The sequence below is a fragment of the Pristis pectinata genome, chromosome 1, assembly GCF_009764475.1.
Source record: "Pristis pectinata isolate sPriPec2 chromosome 1, sPriPec2.1.pri, whole genome shotgun sequence".
In the NCBI taxonomy this organism is placed as follows: Eukaryota; Metazoa; Chordata; class Chondrichthyes; order Rhinopristiformes; family Pristidae; genus Pristis; species Pristis pectinata.
Window position 1 is genome coordinate 147,877,567 of NC_067405.1, and position 18,749 is coordinate 147,896,315.

General features: G+C 53.9%; 1 protein-coding gene across 1 annotated transcript in view; it reads right to left on the reverse strand.

Moving 5' to 3' along the window:
- Window positions 1–18,749, reverse strand: part of LOC127572882 (nesprin-2-like) — a 139,628-nt gene that overhangs the window by 10,789 nt on the left and 110,090 nt on the right. Inside the window, exons 37-40 of the mRNA XM_052020634.1 lie at window positions 18,251–18,379; window positions 12,871–13,011; window positions 4,028–4,198; window positions 1,950–2,080 (exon numbers count right to left, since the gene is read on the reverse strand). Coding sequence (XP_051876594.1) covers window positions 1,950–2,080; window positions 4,028–4,198; window positions 12,871–13,011; window positions 18,251–18,379 — 572 coding nt within the window. The remainder of the gene's footprint in view (window positions 1–1,949; window positions 2,081–4,027; window positions 4,199–12,870; window positions 13,012–18,250; window positions 18,380–18,749) is intronic.

The following is an 18,749-nucleotide window of genomic DNA, read 5'->3' on the forward strand; positions in this document are numbered from 1 at the left end:
TTTCCACCGACCGCAGAGGGCTGATTGCAGGCAAAGACCCACAGAACAGAGGCTTCCAACTCTCACATGCACGCCATCACTGCCACATCTGCACAGCGGTCACATCAGGCCTCGGATGTCAGCCCAGATGTTGTGGATGGCCTGATGTGACTGCTGTCCTCAGGGTGAACACGGGTTACAGGCCCAGTGACTGGGACTGGGATCACTGTTCCCAGTGATCGGGATTGGGATTGGGATTGCCGTTCCCAGTGATCGGGACTGGGATGGCAGAGGAAGAGGTGCTCTGATGCTTTGGAAAAGGCTCGGAGAGAAACGTGTTCCCATGGTAGAGCCTGGCGGGGAGAGGGCAGTCCAGAGCAAAGGGTTCACAGACTGGGAGCAGAACCATTCAGTAGGAACTCCTCACACCGAGGGAAGGGGGATCTGAGACCCTCAGCCCCAACCAGGTGAGGAGGCTGAACCCCTGCTTGAAATTCCCAAACCCGTTGGTCAAGGATGTGGAGCTGAAACAGGGAGACAGTGAAAAACATAGAACATAGAAACATAGAAAACCTACAACACAATTCAGGCCCTTCGGCTCACAAAGCTGTGCTGAACATGTCCCTACCCTAGAAATTACTAGATTTACCCATAGCCCTCTATTTTTCTAAGCTCCATGTACCTATCCAACAGTCTCTTAAAAGACCCTATCGTATCCGCCTCCACCACCGTTGCCGGCAGCCCGTTCCACACACTCACCACTCTCTGAGTAAAAAACTTACCCCCTGACATCTCCTCTATACCTACTCCCCAGCACCTTAAACCTATGTCCTCTTGTGGCCACCATTTCAGCCCTGGGGAAAAGCCTCTGACTATCCACACGATCAATACCTCTATCAGGTCCCCCTCATCCTCCGTCGCTCCAAGGAGAAAAGGCCAAGTTCACTCAACCTGCTTTCATAAGGCATGCTCCCCAATCCAGGCAGCATCCTTGTAAATCTCCTCTGCACCCTCTCTATGGCTTCCACATCTTTCCTGTAGTGAGGTGACCAGAACAGAGCACAGTACTCCAAGTGGGGTCTGACCAAGGACCTATACAGCTGCAACATTACCTCTCGGCTCCTAAATTCTATTCCACGATTGATGAAGGACAATACACCATGTGCCTTCTTAACCACAGAGTCAACAGAGTAACAAAGCAGATCGGCTACAACCTGACTGACGGTGGGGGATTGGACACCCACCCAAGCGAACAGACTTGAGGGGCTGAATGGTCTGGTGCTCTCTCTACAGCCCAGACTACAGCCAGGTCTTGGGGGCTCTTGCTTTCCACTTACTGAGTGGTACCCAGCTCTTGGGCAGGAAGGTTCTTTCACACCCCGGCACATGTCAGGGATCCAGGGAGACTGGGTAAGTTAGTTCATTATTGTCACATGTACCGAGGTGCAGTGAAAAAGTTTGTTCTGCATGCCATCCATACAGATCATTTCATCACATCAGTACATTGAGGTAGGACAAGGGAAAACAATAACAGAATGCAGAATAAACTGTTACAGAGAAAGTGCAGTGCAGGCAGACAATAAGGTGCAAGGTCATAACGAGGTAGATTGTGAGGTCAAGAGTCCATCTCATCATACTGGGGACTGTTCAATAGTCAGCGGGATAGAAGCTGTCCTTGAGCCTGGTGGTACGTGCTTTCAGGCTTTTGTATCTTCTGCCTGCTGGGAGGGGTGTGGGGGGCGCGGTGTGATTTCTAGATGTTGATACTTCATGGTGTGACAGGGATCCCAGCAAATCCAGGCAGGATCCCACTGAGAGTGAGAGCTGGCAGGAGGGGCACTGGGGCAGCTGCTGACCACAGACCTGAGCTGGACACCAGCCCCCACCAATAGATCTGAATGGGGGAATCTAGCCAGGCTGCCAAGCCAGCTGATCTGTGCTGGGGCAGGGTGTGTGCTGCTGGGGCATACCTCCTGCTGGGATGAGATGGGATTGGCTCCTCTCCTGGAGACCTCTGCTGGTCACCATGCCACGTGCCTTTGGTGTGCTGGGTGATCTCCTCTGTGGGGCATGCGGGTTCTGATTGCTCCGTCTCCTGGTCCTAGAAATAACAGAGCGAGACGTCAACATCTGGAAATAACAGCTGGAAATAGTGTGAGATATCCACCTGGAAATCACACCACGAGGCACCAACATCTGGAGATTACACCACAAGGCACAACATCTGGAAATCACACCATGAGACACCAACCGGAAATCACACTGCGAGGCACCAACATCTGGAGATCACACCATTGGGGCACCAACAATTGGACACCAAACTGTGAGACATCATCATCTGATAATCACACAGTGAGACCTCAATATCGAGGCCCCAACATCTGGTAATCACAACATGAGATATCAACATCTGGAATGCACTGTGATGTTTCATCATCTGGAAAATACACAGCAAATTGTTTTTACCTGTACTACGTCAATGCACTCTGTACTAACTCAATGTAACTGCACTGTGTAATGAATGTGATCTGTACGATCGGTTTGCAAGACAAGTTTTTCACTGTAGCTCGGTGCAAGTGACAATAACAAACCAATACCAATCATGTGGAAATTGGGGAAGAAGATTTGTAGGAAGCTGTGGCCCAGTCAGACAGGTGACTGTCAACATCACTGCAGAGTAGGAACATCGGTAGACAAGACCATTCGGCCCCTTGTGCCAGCCCCGCCTGACCCCTTCCCTCAGCACCATTTCCTGCACTATCCCCACTGTGTCGACTTCACGTTCTATGGCTGGGGTGGAGCACAGCTCTGACCAGGATGGTCGTGCAGCTGAGCTGACCTACCACACACACACGTTACTCCAGGAATGTCCACAGATCCACTGTCCCAGAGAGTTCAACTGGCAACAAAGGAGCAGAGAACCTGAGCCTTTAACCCTGGTGTCATCCGTAGTGTGCAGGAGGTGTCCCTGACGTCACGCACTACAGACACCGGACCTACCCTTGGTCAGCGGGGAACAGCCGTGCCTCACTATCACACACCGAGGCAGCCAACATTGAGCTGACCCACTGCCATTGTGCCACTTCTCCCTCCACATCATCATGGAGACAAGTCTCCAGCCCTTGGCCTGATGTCTTTGGATTATTCCAACTGGTGGAAATAACTTGGGTTTTTTCTCAATTACCAGAAGCAAAATGCTCACTAATTTCAACTGTCAGATGACCTCTTAACTTCCTATTGAACACAGGGGGTAATGAGGTAAGGAGTGCCTCAGATATAGGAATGGTAGGGGATCATGGGTTCACAACCAGGGCAGGGGGCAACAGACTGGTCACCGCAAAAGGTGATAAAGTGGGGATAAAAACATCCAGAAAAACATAGCAGGTCAGGAAGCATCTGTCCAAACGTTCCTGTCTTTATTTTAGACTTGCCAGGACTCGAGGGCGTGAGCTATAGGGAGAGGTTGGGCAGGCTAGGACTTCGTCCGTTGGAGACTGAGGGGTGACCTTATAGATTAACGTCTTAGATAGGGTGAATGCACGCAGTCTTATCCTCAGGAAAAGGGAACCAAGAACTGGAGGGCACAGGTTTAGGGTGAGAGGGGAAAGATTTAAAAGGGACCTGAGGGGCAACTTTTTCACCCAGAAGGTGGTGGGTATATGGAACGAGCTGCCAGAGGAAGTGGGTGAGGCAGGTTCAATTACAATGTTTAAAAGACACTTGGACAGGTCCATGGATAGGAAAGGTTTAGAGGGATATGGGCCAAATGCGGGCAAATGGGACTGGCTTGGATGGGAATCATGGTCAGCATGGAGCAGTTGGGCCGAAGGGCCTGTTTCCCTGCTGTGTGACTATATCTACAGTGCCTTCAAGATTTTGATTTTCAATACACGAGTCAGTCTGGTCAGAGGGACGGAATCCTGAGGAGGGAACGAGGCCGGGGACCGGGAATAGTGGGTGAGGTGGGGGAGCTGGGATCGAACACGGGGCACAGGGGGAGGTGTGGGGATGTGAACGGCGGTCAGGCAGCATCCACGGGGGAGTGTACCTGGGCGGGAATCTGTCCCTGCTCCAGCTGAGCTTGGAACGCCGTCAGACTGCCCCTCAGGGCAGTGAGCTGCGCAGACAGAGACTCGAGCTCGGGCTGGGACTCTGGGCTCCGCTCTGGGGCCCCGTCCATCAGGTGTACCAGCTGCTCCTCGATCTCCAGCAGGGTGTTCTGGAGGGAAGGGCGAGAGAGTTCTGTTACCCAGTGCTTGAAATAGTCCAGTACCTGTTACAGCCCAGCTCGTTACAGTCCAGTGCCTGTTACAACCCAGTGCTTGTTACAGTCCAGTGTCTGTTAGTCTAGTGCTTGTTACGATTCAGTGTATGTTACAGTCCATTGCCCGTTACAGTCCAGTGCTTGTTACAGTCCAGTGCTCATTACAGCCCAGTGCCTCAGTACCGCCCCCCCAAAGCGCGACACTCCCTCAGTACCACCCATTCCAGTGTGACCCTCCCTCACTGCCCCCCCACAGTGTGACCCTCCCTCAGTGCTGCACCAGTAGATCACACATTGTCCTGTGCTGTGAGACTCAGGAGACATGTGATAGAGAGAAAGAGAGAGAGACAGTTAATGACTGGGTTGTTACATCTCTGTGTGGTGTGCGTCACCAGCAGACAGGAGATAATCAGCAGGCAGTCACATAATGTTCTCTCTGTACCGACCGACTGTCTGTCTCCTTTCTTGGCACCCACCTTCCATTCTCCCGGTAAAACAATGACAAGCCACGGGTCACCTTGCAACGCAAGGCTTCAGCCCCAGCTAACAGCAGCCCGTGCATCTGAATGAGTGAATTAGACCTGTGCCAGATCCTCCAACAGCCCACTTGTGAGGCAGGGACAGAAAAATGAATTCAATAAGAACATCATGTTTTCCTGCTGATAATTTTCTGTACTTTTCCCAGAATCTATGAGCTGGCAGCGGCTCAGGACAAAGGGCAAATTAATTCTGCAGTCACTCTATTACGTGGATGCTTTCTTGACCCATCAGTGAGTTGGTGGTTCCTCTCCGCACCACCCCACCCGCCTGATTTAAAGGGGGAGGAAGCTAATGAAACCAGGACCCTCCACACAGCCAGCAGATCCGCCCCAAGTGCCGGTGTGTCGGGTTCTGACACTCTGCCCCCCACCCCCGGCACTACCCCTCTCCCACTGTCTGAGCCCATACTGGGCTCCATCCACCCCTCCCAACCCCCCCATCTGACTCTGCCCCTCTTCCCCCACCTGGATCCACCCCCTTCTCTCCCTCATCATCTTCCCCTGCCTCCCGCACCCCCCCATCTGTTTCTTCCCCTGGGTGGTGGGTGGTGGGTGGGGTACAGTGTGGGAGAGCTGGGCTCCCCCCTCCCCCAATCTGGTTCTGGCTCCATCTGCCATACGCCTCTCCCCTAATGGTTCCCATTCTCACCTCCTTTACTGATCAGGGTCCAGCACTGGAAGCCCTTTGTGCTCCTGCTTATCTCCCTCCAGCAGCCGTCTCCCACCCTCTCCCCTCCACCCCCCGTCTCCCACCCTCTCCCCTCCACCCCCCACCCCCCACCCCCACCTCGCTCCACCTTCCCCTCAAATAATTTGTCTGCTCTTTCTACCTATCTCTCTCTCTCTCTCGCCACTGTCCCCCAACCCCCCTCCCCTCCCCTCCTGGGCACCACCTGCCTGCCATCTCACACCCCTCCTCAGTCCGCCCATTCCCTCAGACCCCTCTCTCCACTCCCCTTCCCCTCTGTATACACCGGTCATCCCCCTTCTCCCCTCTCAGTTCCGATGCAGGGTTTCGACCCGAAACGTCGACAATTCCTTTCCTCCGACGGATGCTGCTCGACCCGCTGAGATTGTGTGTTGCTGCTGGCCAATGGCTCAGGCAGACAATGTGGTCAGCACGGACAAGCCGGGCCGAAGGGCCTGTTTCTGTGCTGTTTACAACTCTATCTTGGCTTTTAACCAGGTCAATGGTGCAATAATGATGCAAAATGGTGTTGGTTTTACTGACTGAATGGTGCTATTGCAATGCAAACTTTCCTTTTACAGGTGAACAATGTTATTGATGAAACAACAGGGGGGGGGGGGGGCCTTGTGGAGCTCCAGATCCCAGTCTCATGTCTCCACTCTGTCATCCTACGGCCATAGTTTATGGATGTATTGTGCTTTAGCGGTGAGCTCTGTCATAGAGTCATAGAGTAATACAGCACAGATACAGGCCCTTCAGCCCAGCCAGTCCCTGCCGACCACGGTGCCCACCCAGCTAGTCCCAATTTCCTGTATTCGGCCCATATCCCTCCAAGCCCCGCCCCTCCATGTACCTGTCCAAGTGCTTCTTAAATGATCCTGTTGTCCCTGCCTCACCCACTTCCTGTGGCAGCTCGTTCCACACACTCACCACCCTCTGCGTAAAAAAGTTGCCCCTCAGGTCCCTTTTAAATCTTTCTCCTCTCACCCTAAACCTCTGCCCCCTAGTTTTGGACTCCCCTACCCTGGGGAAAAGACTGTTACCATCCACCTTATCTATGCCTCTCATAATTTTAAACATTTCTATAAGTTTGCCCCTCACTCTCCTACGTTCCAAGGAATACAGACCCAGCCTGGCCAACCTCTCCCTGTAGCTCAGGCCCTCGAGTCCTGGCAACATCCTCGTAAATCTTCTCTGCACTCTTTCCAGTTTAACCATGTCTTTCCTATAACAGGGCGACCAAAACTGTCCACAGGACTCTGAGTGTTGCCTCACCAACAACTTGTACAAATGCAACATCATGTCCCAACTCCTATACTGATGAAGACCGGCGTTCTAAACACAGGTTAAATGTCTTGGGGAGAAATTACCAGGTGGATATGGAGAAAGATTCTCAAAGTGTCCTTGAAGAAATGCAAAGTCCCCACCAACTCCTGGGAAAGTCTGGACCAAATAGAACATAGAACACTACAGCACAGTACAGGCCCTTCGGCCCACAATGTTGTGCCGACATTTTATCCTGCTCTAAGATCTATCTAACCCTTCCCTCCCACATAGCCCTCCATTTCTCTATCATTCATGTGTCTATCTAAGAGTCTCTTAAATGTCCCTAATGTATCTGCCCCCACAACCTCTGCCGGCAGTGCATTCCATGCACCCGCCACTCTCTGTGTAAAAAAACTTACCCCTGACATCCCCCTTATACCTTCCTCCAATCACCTTAAAATTATGTCCCTTGTGTTAGCCATTGTCACCCTGGGAAAAAGTCTCTGACTGTCCACTCGATCTATGCCTCTATCACCTTGTACACCTCTATCAAGTCACCTCTCATCCTCCTCCTCTCCAAAGAGAAAAGCCCTAGCTCCCTCAACCTATCCTCATAAGACATGCTCTCCAATCCAGGCAGCATCCTGGTAAATCTCCTCTGCACCCTCTCTAAAGCTTCCACATCCTTCCTGTAATGAGGTGACCAGAACTGAACACAATACTCCAAGTGTGGTCTAACCAGAGTTTTACAGAGCTGCAACATTACCTCATGGCTCTTGAACTCATCCCCCGACTAATGAAGGCCAACACTCCTATAAGCCTTCTTAACAACCCTATTGACCTGCGTGGCAACCTTGAGGAATCTATGGACGTGGACCCCAAGATCCCTCTGTTCCTCCACACTGCTAAGAGTCCTGCCATTAACCTTGTATTCTGCCTTCAAATTCGATCTCCCAAAGTGAATCACTTCACACTTTTCTGGGCTGAACCCCATCTGCCACTTCTCAGCCCAGCTCTGCATCCTATCGATATCCTGTTGTAACCTACAGCAACCTTCTACACTATCCACAACACCACCAACCTTCGTGTCATCTGCAAACTTACTAACCCACCCTTCCACATCCTCATCCAAGTCATTTATAAAAATCACAGAGGGACATTGGAGATGGGGTTGAGAACTTGAATCCACACGAGGACGACACAGAGAGCCTGTGTGAGTGGTGGGAGGAGTGCACCCCCTCGCAAACTACACACCCACCCACCCCTCCTGCCCCATCGCTGGAAGAGTCTGCAGGTTCCACATTCACCTCATCGGTCAGCTCAGCACCCGGGGAACCAGAGTGGAGGCAAGTCGCCCTCGATCCCAAGGGACTGAGGGAGGGGAAGGAGAGACAAGCTGTTGCTGTGACAGACGAATGAAGCCCCAGTAATGAAACTGATCAGGTTAGTGAAGCGACGATAATGTGAAGTGTTTTCAGAAGCCGGGTAGTGCTTTATTAAATTAAATTGTTGTCACACCAGGTACTATAATGATGTGAGCTTTTGATGATCTAATGTCACATGCTCAAACTTCCAGGAACTCATTCAACCAGAGTCAGTAACCCAGGGCAACAGACTGGTTTAATGAATAGACCATGACTGGTTGAACCTGCAGTTGTTTAAATATTAACTTCTCTCTCCAACTCCACTGGTGGTGTTTGTGATGTGTAAACAAATCCTTGCAGCCCTCCCTGTCCCCGAGCACTGCAGGGGACAGATCCCACCAGAGGGGACGGGATGTCCTGTCCGGCTGGGCTGCTGCTGTCCGGCTGAGTCCGGTCACTCTGGGCTGGAGGAGGTCAGTCCACTGACCACTGACTGGCTGGACTGCGCCCACAGGGAGGGAGAGGGACACTGCACATTGGTCTCCACAATAGTGTGGGAGGGGTGGGGCGGAAAGGTGTCCCTGTGAAAGGACAGCTACTCCGAAAGTGGGGCAAGCACTTTGGACTCTGACCTTCAAGCCTCAGCTCTCACCAATCGACAGTCGAGAGGCAATCCCGTGATCGCGGAGCCTAGACGCAGGGGGAGCGCGTCCGACTTTGGCCAGCGCAGCAATCGCTGTTAAACACTGCCCGCACATGTCACTGCCCGCGCGTACGCTGCCCGCATACACTACTGCCTGCGTACACTGCCCGCACACACCACTGCCTCTCTCCGCTAACACCCCTTACCCTGCCTGGCCCCCCCTCCTCCAATGACCACATTGTCCCTCTGTCCCTGTGGCCAGTCACGGTCTCCCTCTCCCTCTCTCCTCCATCTGCTCACCAGACACAGAGAACACAGTACAGCACAGGAACAGGTCCTTCGGCCCACCACATCCATGCTGAACACGATGCCAAATTAAACTAATCCCATCTGCCTGCACACGGCCCACGTCCCTCCGTTCCCTGCAGGTTCATGTGTCTGTCTAACAACCTCTTAAACCCCATCATCATATCTGCCTCCACCGCCAGCCCTGGCAGCCCGTTCCAGGCACCTACCACTCTCTGTTAAAAACCTTGCCCCGCACGTCTCCTTTCAACTTTCCCCCTCTCACCTTAAATACAAGCCCTCTTGTGTTCAATATTTCTACTCTGGGAAAAAGACTCTGTATCTCTGCTTCTCATAATTTTATAAACTTCTGTCAGGTCTCCTGTCAGCCTCCGACGCTCCACATCAAAACTTGAACCCGTCCCATGCAGACACTGGTGGTGTCTCCAGTGGTGAAGCCTCCTCTCTGATCCCTTAAGCTCAGGGGCATTAGATGGGGATGGACAGGGTAGACAACACAGCTGGACCCAGTGCAGCTTGGTTTGGGCCCTGTCATCTGCCCCAAGCTGTCCAGTGACTCCAGCAACAGGTTGGCTTGCGAAGAACTGCTTCCTTTCTCTACAGTAACCTCCCCTCCACTCACAACCTGGATACCTCACAGCCATGGAAGGAGAGGCTCTGATGTGGTGTCTCTGCCTACCCCTAGCCCCTGGGCCAACCCAGGACCCAACCCTCAGCTCCCCCCTCCACACCCCACCATACCCCTGGTTTCTCCACTTCCCTGCTCCTTCATCATATCACCGCCCTACTGCCAATACCCCACCCTCCTGGCCCCCACCCACTGCCACAGTCTCTCCCTCAGGTCAGCTCCATCTCCAACACCAACCCCCGAACTCACTGCCCTCGTCTCCCTTCCCTCTCCGAATATCTCGGTCCTCCCAAATCCTCTCCCATAATTCCTCCATCCTCATGTTTGACCCTGCAATCACCTGGTCTGAAACGGCTTCAGTCAGTCACCGGTGACGCACTCCGTGACGGTGACAGCCTATCGCTCTGTCCGCAGTGTCAACCTCAACTCCCCCTCCGGCATCTCCCCACCCTCGTCCCACTGGGTGGGGCTACACTCATTGGGTCCCATCCCCCCCTCAAACCTCCTCCCACCAGATGGTCCCTCACCTGGTCCTACCTCCCTCAAACCTCCTCTGATGTCCCGCCAGACCCCTCACCAGCTCCTGGTCACCTCCATCTGATGTCCCACCAGACCCCTCACCAGCTCCCATCCCCTAAATCCGATGTCCCACCAGATCCCTCACCAGCTCCCATCCCCTCCATCCGATGTCCCACCAGATCCCTCACCAGCTCCCATCCCCTCCATCCGATGTCCCACCAGATCCCTCACCAGCTCCCATCCCCTCCATCCGATGTCCCACCAGATCCCTCACCAGCTCCCATCCCCTCCATCCGATGTCCCACCAGATCCCTCACCAGCTCCCATCCCCTCCATCCGATGTCCCACCAGATCCCTCACCAGCTCCCATCCCCTCCATCCGATGTCCCACCAGATCCCTCACCAGATCCCATCCCCTCCATCCGATGTCCCACCAGATCCCTCACCAGCTCCCATCCCCTCCATCCGATGTCCCACCAGATCCCTCACCAGCTCCCATCCCCTCCATCCGATGTCCCACCAGATCCCTCACCAGATCCCATCCCCTCCATCCGATGTCCCACCAGATCCCTCACCAGCTCCCATCCCCTCCATCCGATGTCCCACCAGATCCCTCACCAGCTCCCATCCCCTCCATCCGATGTCCCACCAGATCCCTCACCAGATCCCATCCCCTCCATCCGATGTCCCACCAGATCCCTCACCAGCTCCCATCCCCTCCATCTAATGTCCCACCAGATCCCTCACCAGCTCCCATCCCCTCCATCTAATGTCCCACCAGATCCCTCACCAGCTCCCATCCCCTCCATCCGATGTCCCACCAGATCCCTCACCAGCTCCCATCCCCTCCATCCAATGTCCCACCAGATCCCTCACCAGCTCCCATCCCCTCCATCTAATGTCCCACCAGATCCCTCACCAGCTCCCATCCCCTCTATCTAATGTCCCACCAGATCCCCTCACCAGGTCCCATCCCCTCCATCTAATGTCCCACCAGATCCCTCACCAGCTCCCATCCCCTCTATCCGATGTCCCACCAGATCCCTCACCAGATCCCATCCCCTCCATCCGATGTCCCACCAGATCCCTCACCAGCTCCCATCCCCTCCATCCGATGTCCCACCAGATCCCTCACCAGCTCCCATCCCCTCCATCCGATGTCCCACCAGATCCCTCACCAGATCCCATCCCCTCCATCCGATGTCCCACCAGATCCCTCACCAGCTCCCATCCCCTCCATCTAATGTCCCACCAGATCCCTCACCAGCTCCCATCCCCTCCATCTAATGTCCCACCAGATCCCTCACCAGCTCCCATCCCCTCCATCCAATGTCCCACCAGATCCCTCACCAGCTCCCATCCCCTCCATCTAATGTCCCACCAGATCCCTCACCAGCTCCCATCCCCTCTATCTAATGTCCCACCAGATCCCCTCACCAGGTCCCATCCCCTCCATCTAATGTCCCACCAGATCCCTCACCAGCTCCCATCCCCTCTATCTAATGTCCCACCAGATCCCTCACCAGGTCCCGTCCTCGCCATCAGATGTCCCACCAGATCCCTCACCAATTCCCATCCATCTGATGTCCCAGCAGATCCCTCACCAGGTTCTGTCCCCTCCATCCGATGTCCCAGCAGATCCCTCACCAGCTCCCGTTCCCCTCCATTTGTCGGAAGTGGAGAATCCCCATCAATGATTCCTCTCCCCATTCCTGCTGCAGCACCTCGTGTCCCGGGGATTTCTCCACCCCCACCCTGTGGACACCCTGCCACACCTCAGCACCACCTCCCGCATCGTCCAAAACTGTCTGCCCAACACCCAGGACCTGCCGGTGTGAACCTGTGTCACCCCCACCCCTCCCTTCCCAACAACCGACCTTCAGCCGTCCAAACACAGTGTGTGTGACATCTGACTGTGGTCCGAGGGGTGGACTAGCAGTGGGAGTACCAACGTTCACCCTACACCCGCTGCCTCAGCTTCCGTCCCCCGCAACCCCCACCCCTCAGCTCACTCAACCTACCTCTGTTCTAAACTCCTTGTCCTTGCCCCTCCTCAGCCTCCCTCCTCCCACTGCTGTCACCTCCAGCCTCCTGACCAACCCTCGTTGCTTTGCCATTGGCAGCCGCACCTTCTGCTCACTGAGCCCCGGGCTCAGTGGATTCCCTCGAAGTTCGCCCACCCCCTTCCTCTGTTCGGTGCCCCCACCCCCACCACCTCCTCTCCTGTGCTGGTCAACCGTGGTCCAGGTCTACCAGGTGTGGTGGAAACGGTGTGGGAGGGGAGTGAGGGAGGGGAGTGAGGGAGGCGGGGGGAGACACGGGTCAGCGGAGGGCAGGAGGGATGGGGAGAAGGGTGTGGCTTCATTGAGTCGTACAGCATGGAAACAGGCCCTTCGGCCCAACTGGTCTATGCCAACCAAGGCACCCATCTAAGCCGGCCCCATTTCCCTGCATTTGGCCCATATCCCTCTACACCTTTCCCATCCGTGGACCTGTCCAAGTACCTTTCAAATGTTGTTAATGTAGCTGCCTCAACCACTTCCCCTGGCAGCTCGTTCCACGTACGAACCACCCTCTGGGTGAAAAAGTTGCCCCTCAGGTTCCTATTAAGTCTCCCCCCTCTCACCTTAAACCAGTGCCCCTTAGTTCCCCATTCCCGACTCCCGGCTCCCACCTGAGACTGTCGGAGACGTTCCTCTACACTGCGCTGCATCGTCAGACTCCAAACCCCGGCTCCCAACAGTTCTCGAGTCGACTCCAGCCAACGCTCCAGGTCGCCGGCTCGCTCCCTGCACACATCGAGGCCCTCCAGACCCTGTCAGGGTATCCGGCAGGGAAGGGGGAAGGACAGGGAATGGGGCAGGTGAGGGGGGGGGCGGGGAAGAGGGATAAGAGGGGGTAGGAGTGAAGGTGGGAAGGAATGGGGAGAGGGAGGGAGGGGGGAGAGGGGGAGGAGACGGCGAGGGAGGGAGAGAGTGTGTGAGAGTGGGAGGGAGGAGGAGAGGTATGAGGGGGGGGAGGAGTAGGGAGGGGAGGAGTGAGGAGGGGGAGGGGAGGAGTGAGGAGGGAGAGGGGAAGGGGAAGAGGGGAGGGAGAGAGTGAGACAGGCCCAGGGGAAAGACACGGAACTGAACAGCAGGCTGCTCCTCAGGTCTGACTGAAGCCGAACTTTCAGCCTGCACCTGGCCCAGGTGACGTGGAGGTTGGCTGTGATTGGTGGAGGCAGGTGACAGTCGGTGATGTCAGGGCTTCACATTCCAGGATCCGAAGTGGGAGGGGCGGGAACACCGGGAGCTCTCCCGCATTCACCTGCTGCCTGGCTGTGCAGAGAGGGAGCGGGAACCAGCAGTCTGCCCACCCCACTGACCCTCCCCCCCCCACACACCCCCGTCCCACAGATCCCCCCCCACGCCGTCCCACAGAACCCACCCCACACCCCCGTCCCACAGACCCCCCCCAACACTCCCATCCCACAGACTCCCCCCAACACCTCGTCCCACAGACCCCCCCACACCCCCGTCCCACAGACCCCCCCCACCCTGTCCCACAGACCCCCCCCAACACTCCCATCCCACAGACTCCCCCCAACACCTCGTCCCACAGACTCCCCCCAACACCCCATCCCACAGACTCCCCCCAACACCCCATCCCACAGACCACCCCCCCCCACACCCCCATCCCAGAGACATACCCCCGTCTGTCCCTCCTCTCCCCACCCCAGGGTGCTGACCCTCACTGGGGGACAGGTCCCCCCACCCCAGGGTGCTGACCCTCACTGGGGGACAGGTCCCCCCACCCCAGGGTGCTGACCTGCACTGCTTGTCCACATTCCCTGTGTGTACCTGTGGTTGCTGTGTTCCACTGGAAGCAGTGGTTCACCAAATTCCTGAATGAACAAACGGTACGGTTGAGAAGCAGTGGTTCACTCCCAGCTCCAGACTGGAAATCAGGAGCAGGAGTAGGCCATTTGGCCCCTCAATCCTACCCCACCATTGAGCATGGCTTTCTGTGCCAGTTCCCACAACCCTCAGTTGGATATTTACCTATCTCCATCCTACATATATCCACTGACCTGCACTCCACCACCCTCGGGGGAGGGGGGGGCAGGTGGGGGGTGAGAATTCCAGAGATTCACCTCCCGCTCTGAGCGAAGACATTTCTACGCACCTCAGTCTGAAATGAGCGGACTCATATTTTGTAACTATGTTTCCTTGTTCGTGACTCTCCCACTTGTGGAAATATCTGTCAGGCCCCCTCAGTTTCCTGTATGTTAGGGTGCAGAGGAGATTTACCAAGACGCTGCCTGGTTTGGAGAGTATGGATTATGAGGAGAGACTAAGGGAGCTAGGGCTTTACTCTTTGGAGAGGAGGAGGATGAGAGGAGACATGATAGAGGTGTACAAAATATTGAGAGGAATAGATAGAGTGGACAGCCAGCGCCTCCTTCCCAGGGCACCAATGCTCAATACAAGAGGGCATGGCTTTAAGGTAATGGGTGGGAAGTTCAAGGGAGATATCAGAGGAAGGTTTTTTACCCAGAGAGTGGTTGGGGCATGGAATGCGCTGCCTGGGGTGGTGGTGGAGGCAGGTACATTGGTCAAATTCAAGAGATTACTAGATAAGCATATGGAGGAATTCAAAATAGAGGGATATGTGGGAGGAAGGGGTTAGATAGTCTTAGGCGAGGTTTAAAGGTTGGCACAACATTGTGGGCTGAAGGGCCTGTATTGTGCTGTACTGTTCTGTGTTCTATGGTTCTAATATCACCTCTCATTCTTCTAATCTCCAAGGAATACAACCCCAAACTGTCCAGCCTCTCCCGACAGGACAACTCCCTCACCCCAAGAACTAGCCTGGTGCCTCTCCTGTGGACGGCCTCCAACAGGTAAGGAGACCAAAACTCTCAGTGCTCCAGGTGAGGCCTCACCAACACCCTGGACAACTGGAAGCAAACCTCCCTGTTCTCCAACCCCTTTGCAACAAAGGCCAACGCGATGTTTGCCTCTGTAACTACCTGTCAGACCTGCCTGCTGACTTTGTGTGATTAACACACTGTTCCACTGTTCCGGTGCGTGAATCGCCAGGTCCTGATCACAACCTGTTTTTGTATCAATGGCAAATTTGGAGACTTTACACACTGCTCCTCGCTCCAGATCCTTAATGGAACACCACAATCCCTCTGAATTTCACTCACTCGCAGTCTCTCTTCGTTTAGATAATAACCTACCATTTGATCCCTCGTAACCAAGTGCAGGACCTCACGCTCCCCCCACGTTCACTCCATTTGCCAGGTTTTCACCCGATCACTCAAGCTATTTATATCCTGTCACAGAATCACCATGTCCTGATCACAACTTGTTCTTGTATCATCGGCAGATTTCAGGCTGAAAAGGAGTCATTTATTCCGACTCTGGTTTCTATGGGACAGCCAGTTTCCAGTCAGCACGTGTGAGGGCAGACGAGGGGGTTCAGGGCTCGGCGCCCGCCCTCCCACAGCCGCTCCCACAACAGATGCACGCTCCCGGTGTGCATCCTTGCCTCTCCTTCCCTCAGCCAGGTCCACCATACACAGATGCTGACCTCGTTCCATCCAGCTCCCTCCTGGGATAGACAGTGACAACACACGACCATCTCACAGACTGCTCTGGCTCAGAACCAGCCAGATCAATCTATTCCAAACTCAACACGTGGAGATACCAATTCGGAACAGAGGAGGCCATTCAACCCCTGGACCCTCCACTGCCCCATTCAATTAGATTACGGCTGATCTGAGTAGATGCTCAACTTCATCGACCCTCCAGTGAGATCTCACCCTTTGGCATGTCCCCTTTGACACTCACCAACTTTTATCAATGCACGACAGAAAGCATCCTATCTGGATGTATCACGGCTTGGTACGGCAACTGCTCTGCCCAGGACCGCAAGAAACTGCAGAGTCGTGGGCACAGCCCAGCATGTCACGGACACCAGCCTCCCCTCCATGGACTCTGTCTACACTTCCCGCTGCCTCGGTAAAGCAGCCAACATAATCAAAGACCCCACCCACACCAGACGTTCTCTCTTCTCCCCCCTCCCATCAGACAGAAGATACAGGAGCCTGAGGGCACGTACCACCAGGCTCAAGGACAGCTTCTATCCCACTGTGATAAGACTATTGAATGGTTCCCTTATACAATGAGATGGACTGTGACCTCACGATCTACCTTGTTGTGACCTTGCACCTTATTGTCTACCTGCAATGCACTTCCCTGTAGCTGTGACACTTTACTCTGTATTCTGTTATTGTTTTTACCCTGTACTACCTCAATGCACTCTGTACTAACCCAATGTATCTGCACTGTGTAATGAATTGACCTGCACGATCGGTTTGTAAGACAAGTTTTTCACTGTACAGGTAACAATAATAAACCAATACTAATCTATCTCCCCATTAGTTAACAATATTCACAGACTCTGTTTCCACTGCCCTTAGGGAAGACAGTTCCAAAGACTCACCACAGTGTGTGTTTCTGCAGTGACCTGCACATCACAGGGCACATCGCCCAGGCTCTGACACTGAGGGATACCTCACACTCCAACTAGATTTCTTTTTCTCTCTCTCAACTTGCACCAGTGTTGTTGTGAGAGGGACAGATAGGGTAGACGGTCAGACTTTTTCCTGCGGTAGGGGTGTCAAAAAAGGGAGGGCGTAGGATTAAGGTGTGAGGAAAGGGTTTTAAAGGGGATTTTAATGGAGATTTTAGTGGGTCCTGGTGCAGGGTTTGGACCTGAAACATTGACAATTCCTTCCCCCACCACAGGTGCTGCTCGACCTGCTGAGTTCCTCCAGCACATTGTTTGTTGCTCCAGATTCCAGCGCCTGGTGTCTCTGGTGTCTCGATTTTTTTGATTTTTTATTTACAGTGTGGTAACAGGCCCTTCCAGCCCAACGAGTCCACGCCGCCCATTTTTTTTTAAACCCAAATTAACCCACCCGTACGTCTTTGGAATGTGGGAGGAAACCGGAGCACCCGGGGGAAACCCACGCAGACACAGGGAGAACGTACAAACTCCTTACAGACAGCGACGGGAATCGAACCCCGATCGCTGGCGCTGTAATAGCGTCACGCTAACCGCTACACTACTGTGCCATTAGGTTTAGTTGTTTAACTTTGCACACATGGCTAAGTTTGTATAATTTATGTTAATTTATGGTTATCATGTGTGTAACGTTCTGTGCTGCTGCTGCAAAGAGCTGACTTTCATGGTGTTTATACCCTGGGGATGTCCGCCCATGACAATAAACTTGAACTTGACTCGGTTAACTTGAACTTGATCATTGACTTGAATTTTGTTAACTTGATACATGGGAATTCCCAATGTTTCTCAAAGGGTGACATTGAAGGAATGCCACGGAGCCACAGAGATGTACAGCACAGAAGCAGACCCTTCAGCCCATCGTGTCCACGTCCACCTTTTTGCCCACCTAACCCCATTTGCCCACGTTATGCCCACATCCTTCGATGCCTTGCCTGTTCTACCACCTCCTCTGGGGCCGAGTTCCAGATACAAACCACTCTGTGTAAAATTCCTTCACATCCCCTTCAAAAACTTTTTCCTCTCGCCTTAACACCACACCCTCTTGTTTTGGATACCCCACACAGGAAAAAAAGACTGACTCTCAACCCTATTTGTGCCTCTCAGAACCTTATACACCCCCCTCAGTCTCCACCACTCCTGGCAAACAAGCCCAGACTCTCCAATCTCTCCCCAAGTCATCCGATCCAGGCAACACCACAGTGAACCTCCTCCCCACCTTCTCCAGTTTAACCACATCCTTCCTTGCAGTCCTGAGGGAGAGGGATCGAGAGAGGGAAGTCCAGAGCTTGGGGCCCAGGCAGCCGGTGAGGGAGCAAAGGAATTTTGGAATGACCAGGAATCCAGAACGGAAAGAGTTCATGGATCTGCGGGGGTTGCTGGGCCAGAGGAGGTCATGGATATCGGGAGGGAAGGGTTGGAAGGCAAGAATGAGGCTGAGTGGATCTGTGGGCAGGGATGAGGCCACAGCTGGTTACCTGTGTGTCCACATCTGGAGGTGGTGCTGGGAGGTGGGTTCCCTCCGCTGACTCCTTGCCTTCTCCCTCTTCCTCATCTTCCTCCAGGAGTGAGGAGAGCTTCCCGAAAACGTTCCCTGGCTGTGGACACTGAGGAAGAGAAAACTCTGTCACAAACTGCCGGAGGTCAGGTCACTGTCAGACACAGGAAGATCCCACACACCAATGTGCAATGACCACATAATTTGTCAGGTTGGCTCAGGAATAATCTTTTTTTTAGTATAAACGTTTATTAGCTAAAAGCGCTACAAAAGGACAACCAGTACCAATACACTACAACTAATTCAGAAAGAAAACAAACTAAGCAGCTACAGAACTACAGCAAAATAACACTAACTAACACCCGCGGAACACATACGCAACACCTCAGAGAAGAATTGCATTTGTACCGTCCACGACACACGCGATCCCGAGGGGCCCACCAAGCGCGGAACTCAACAAGGGTGCCCGAGGAGACAGC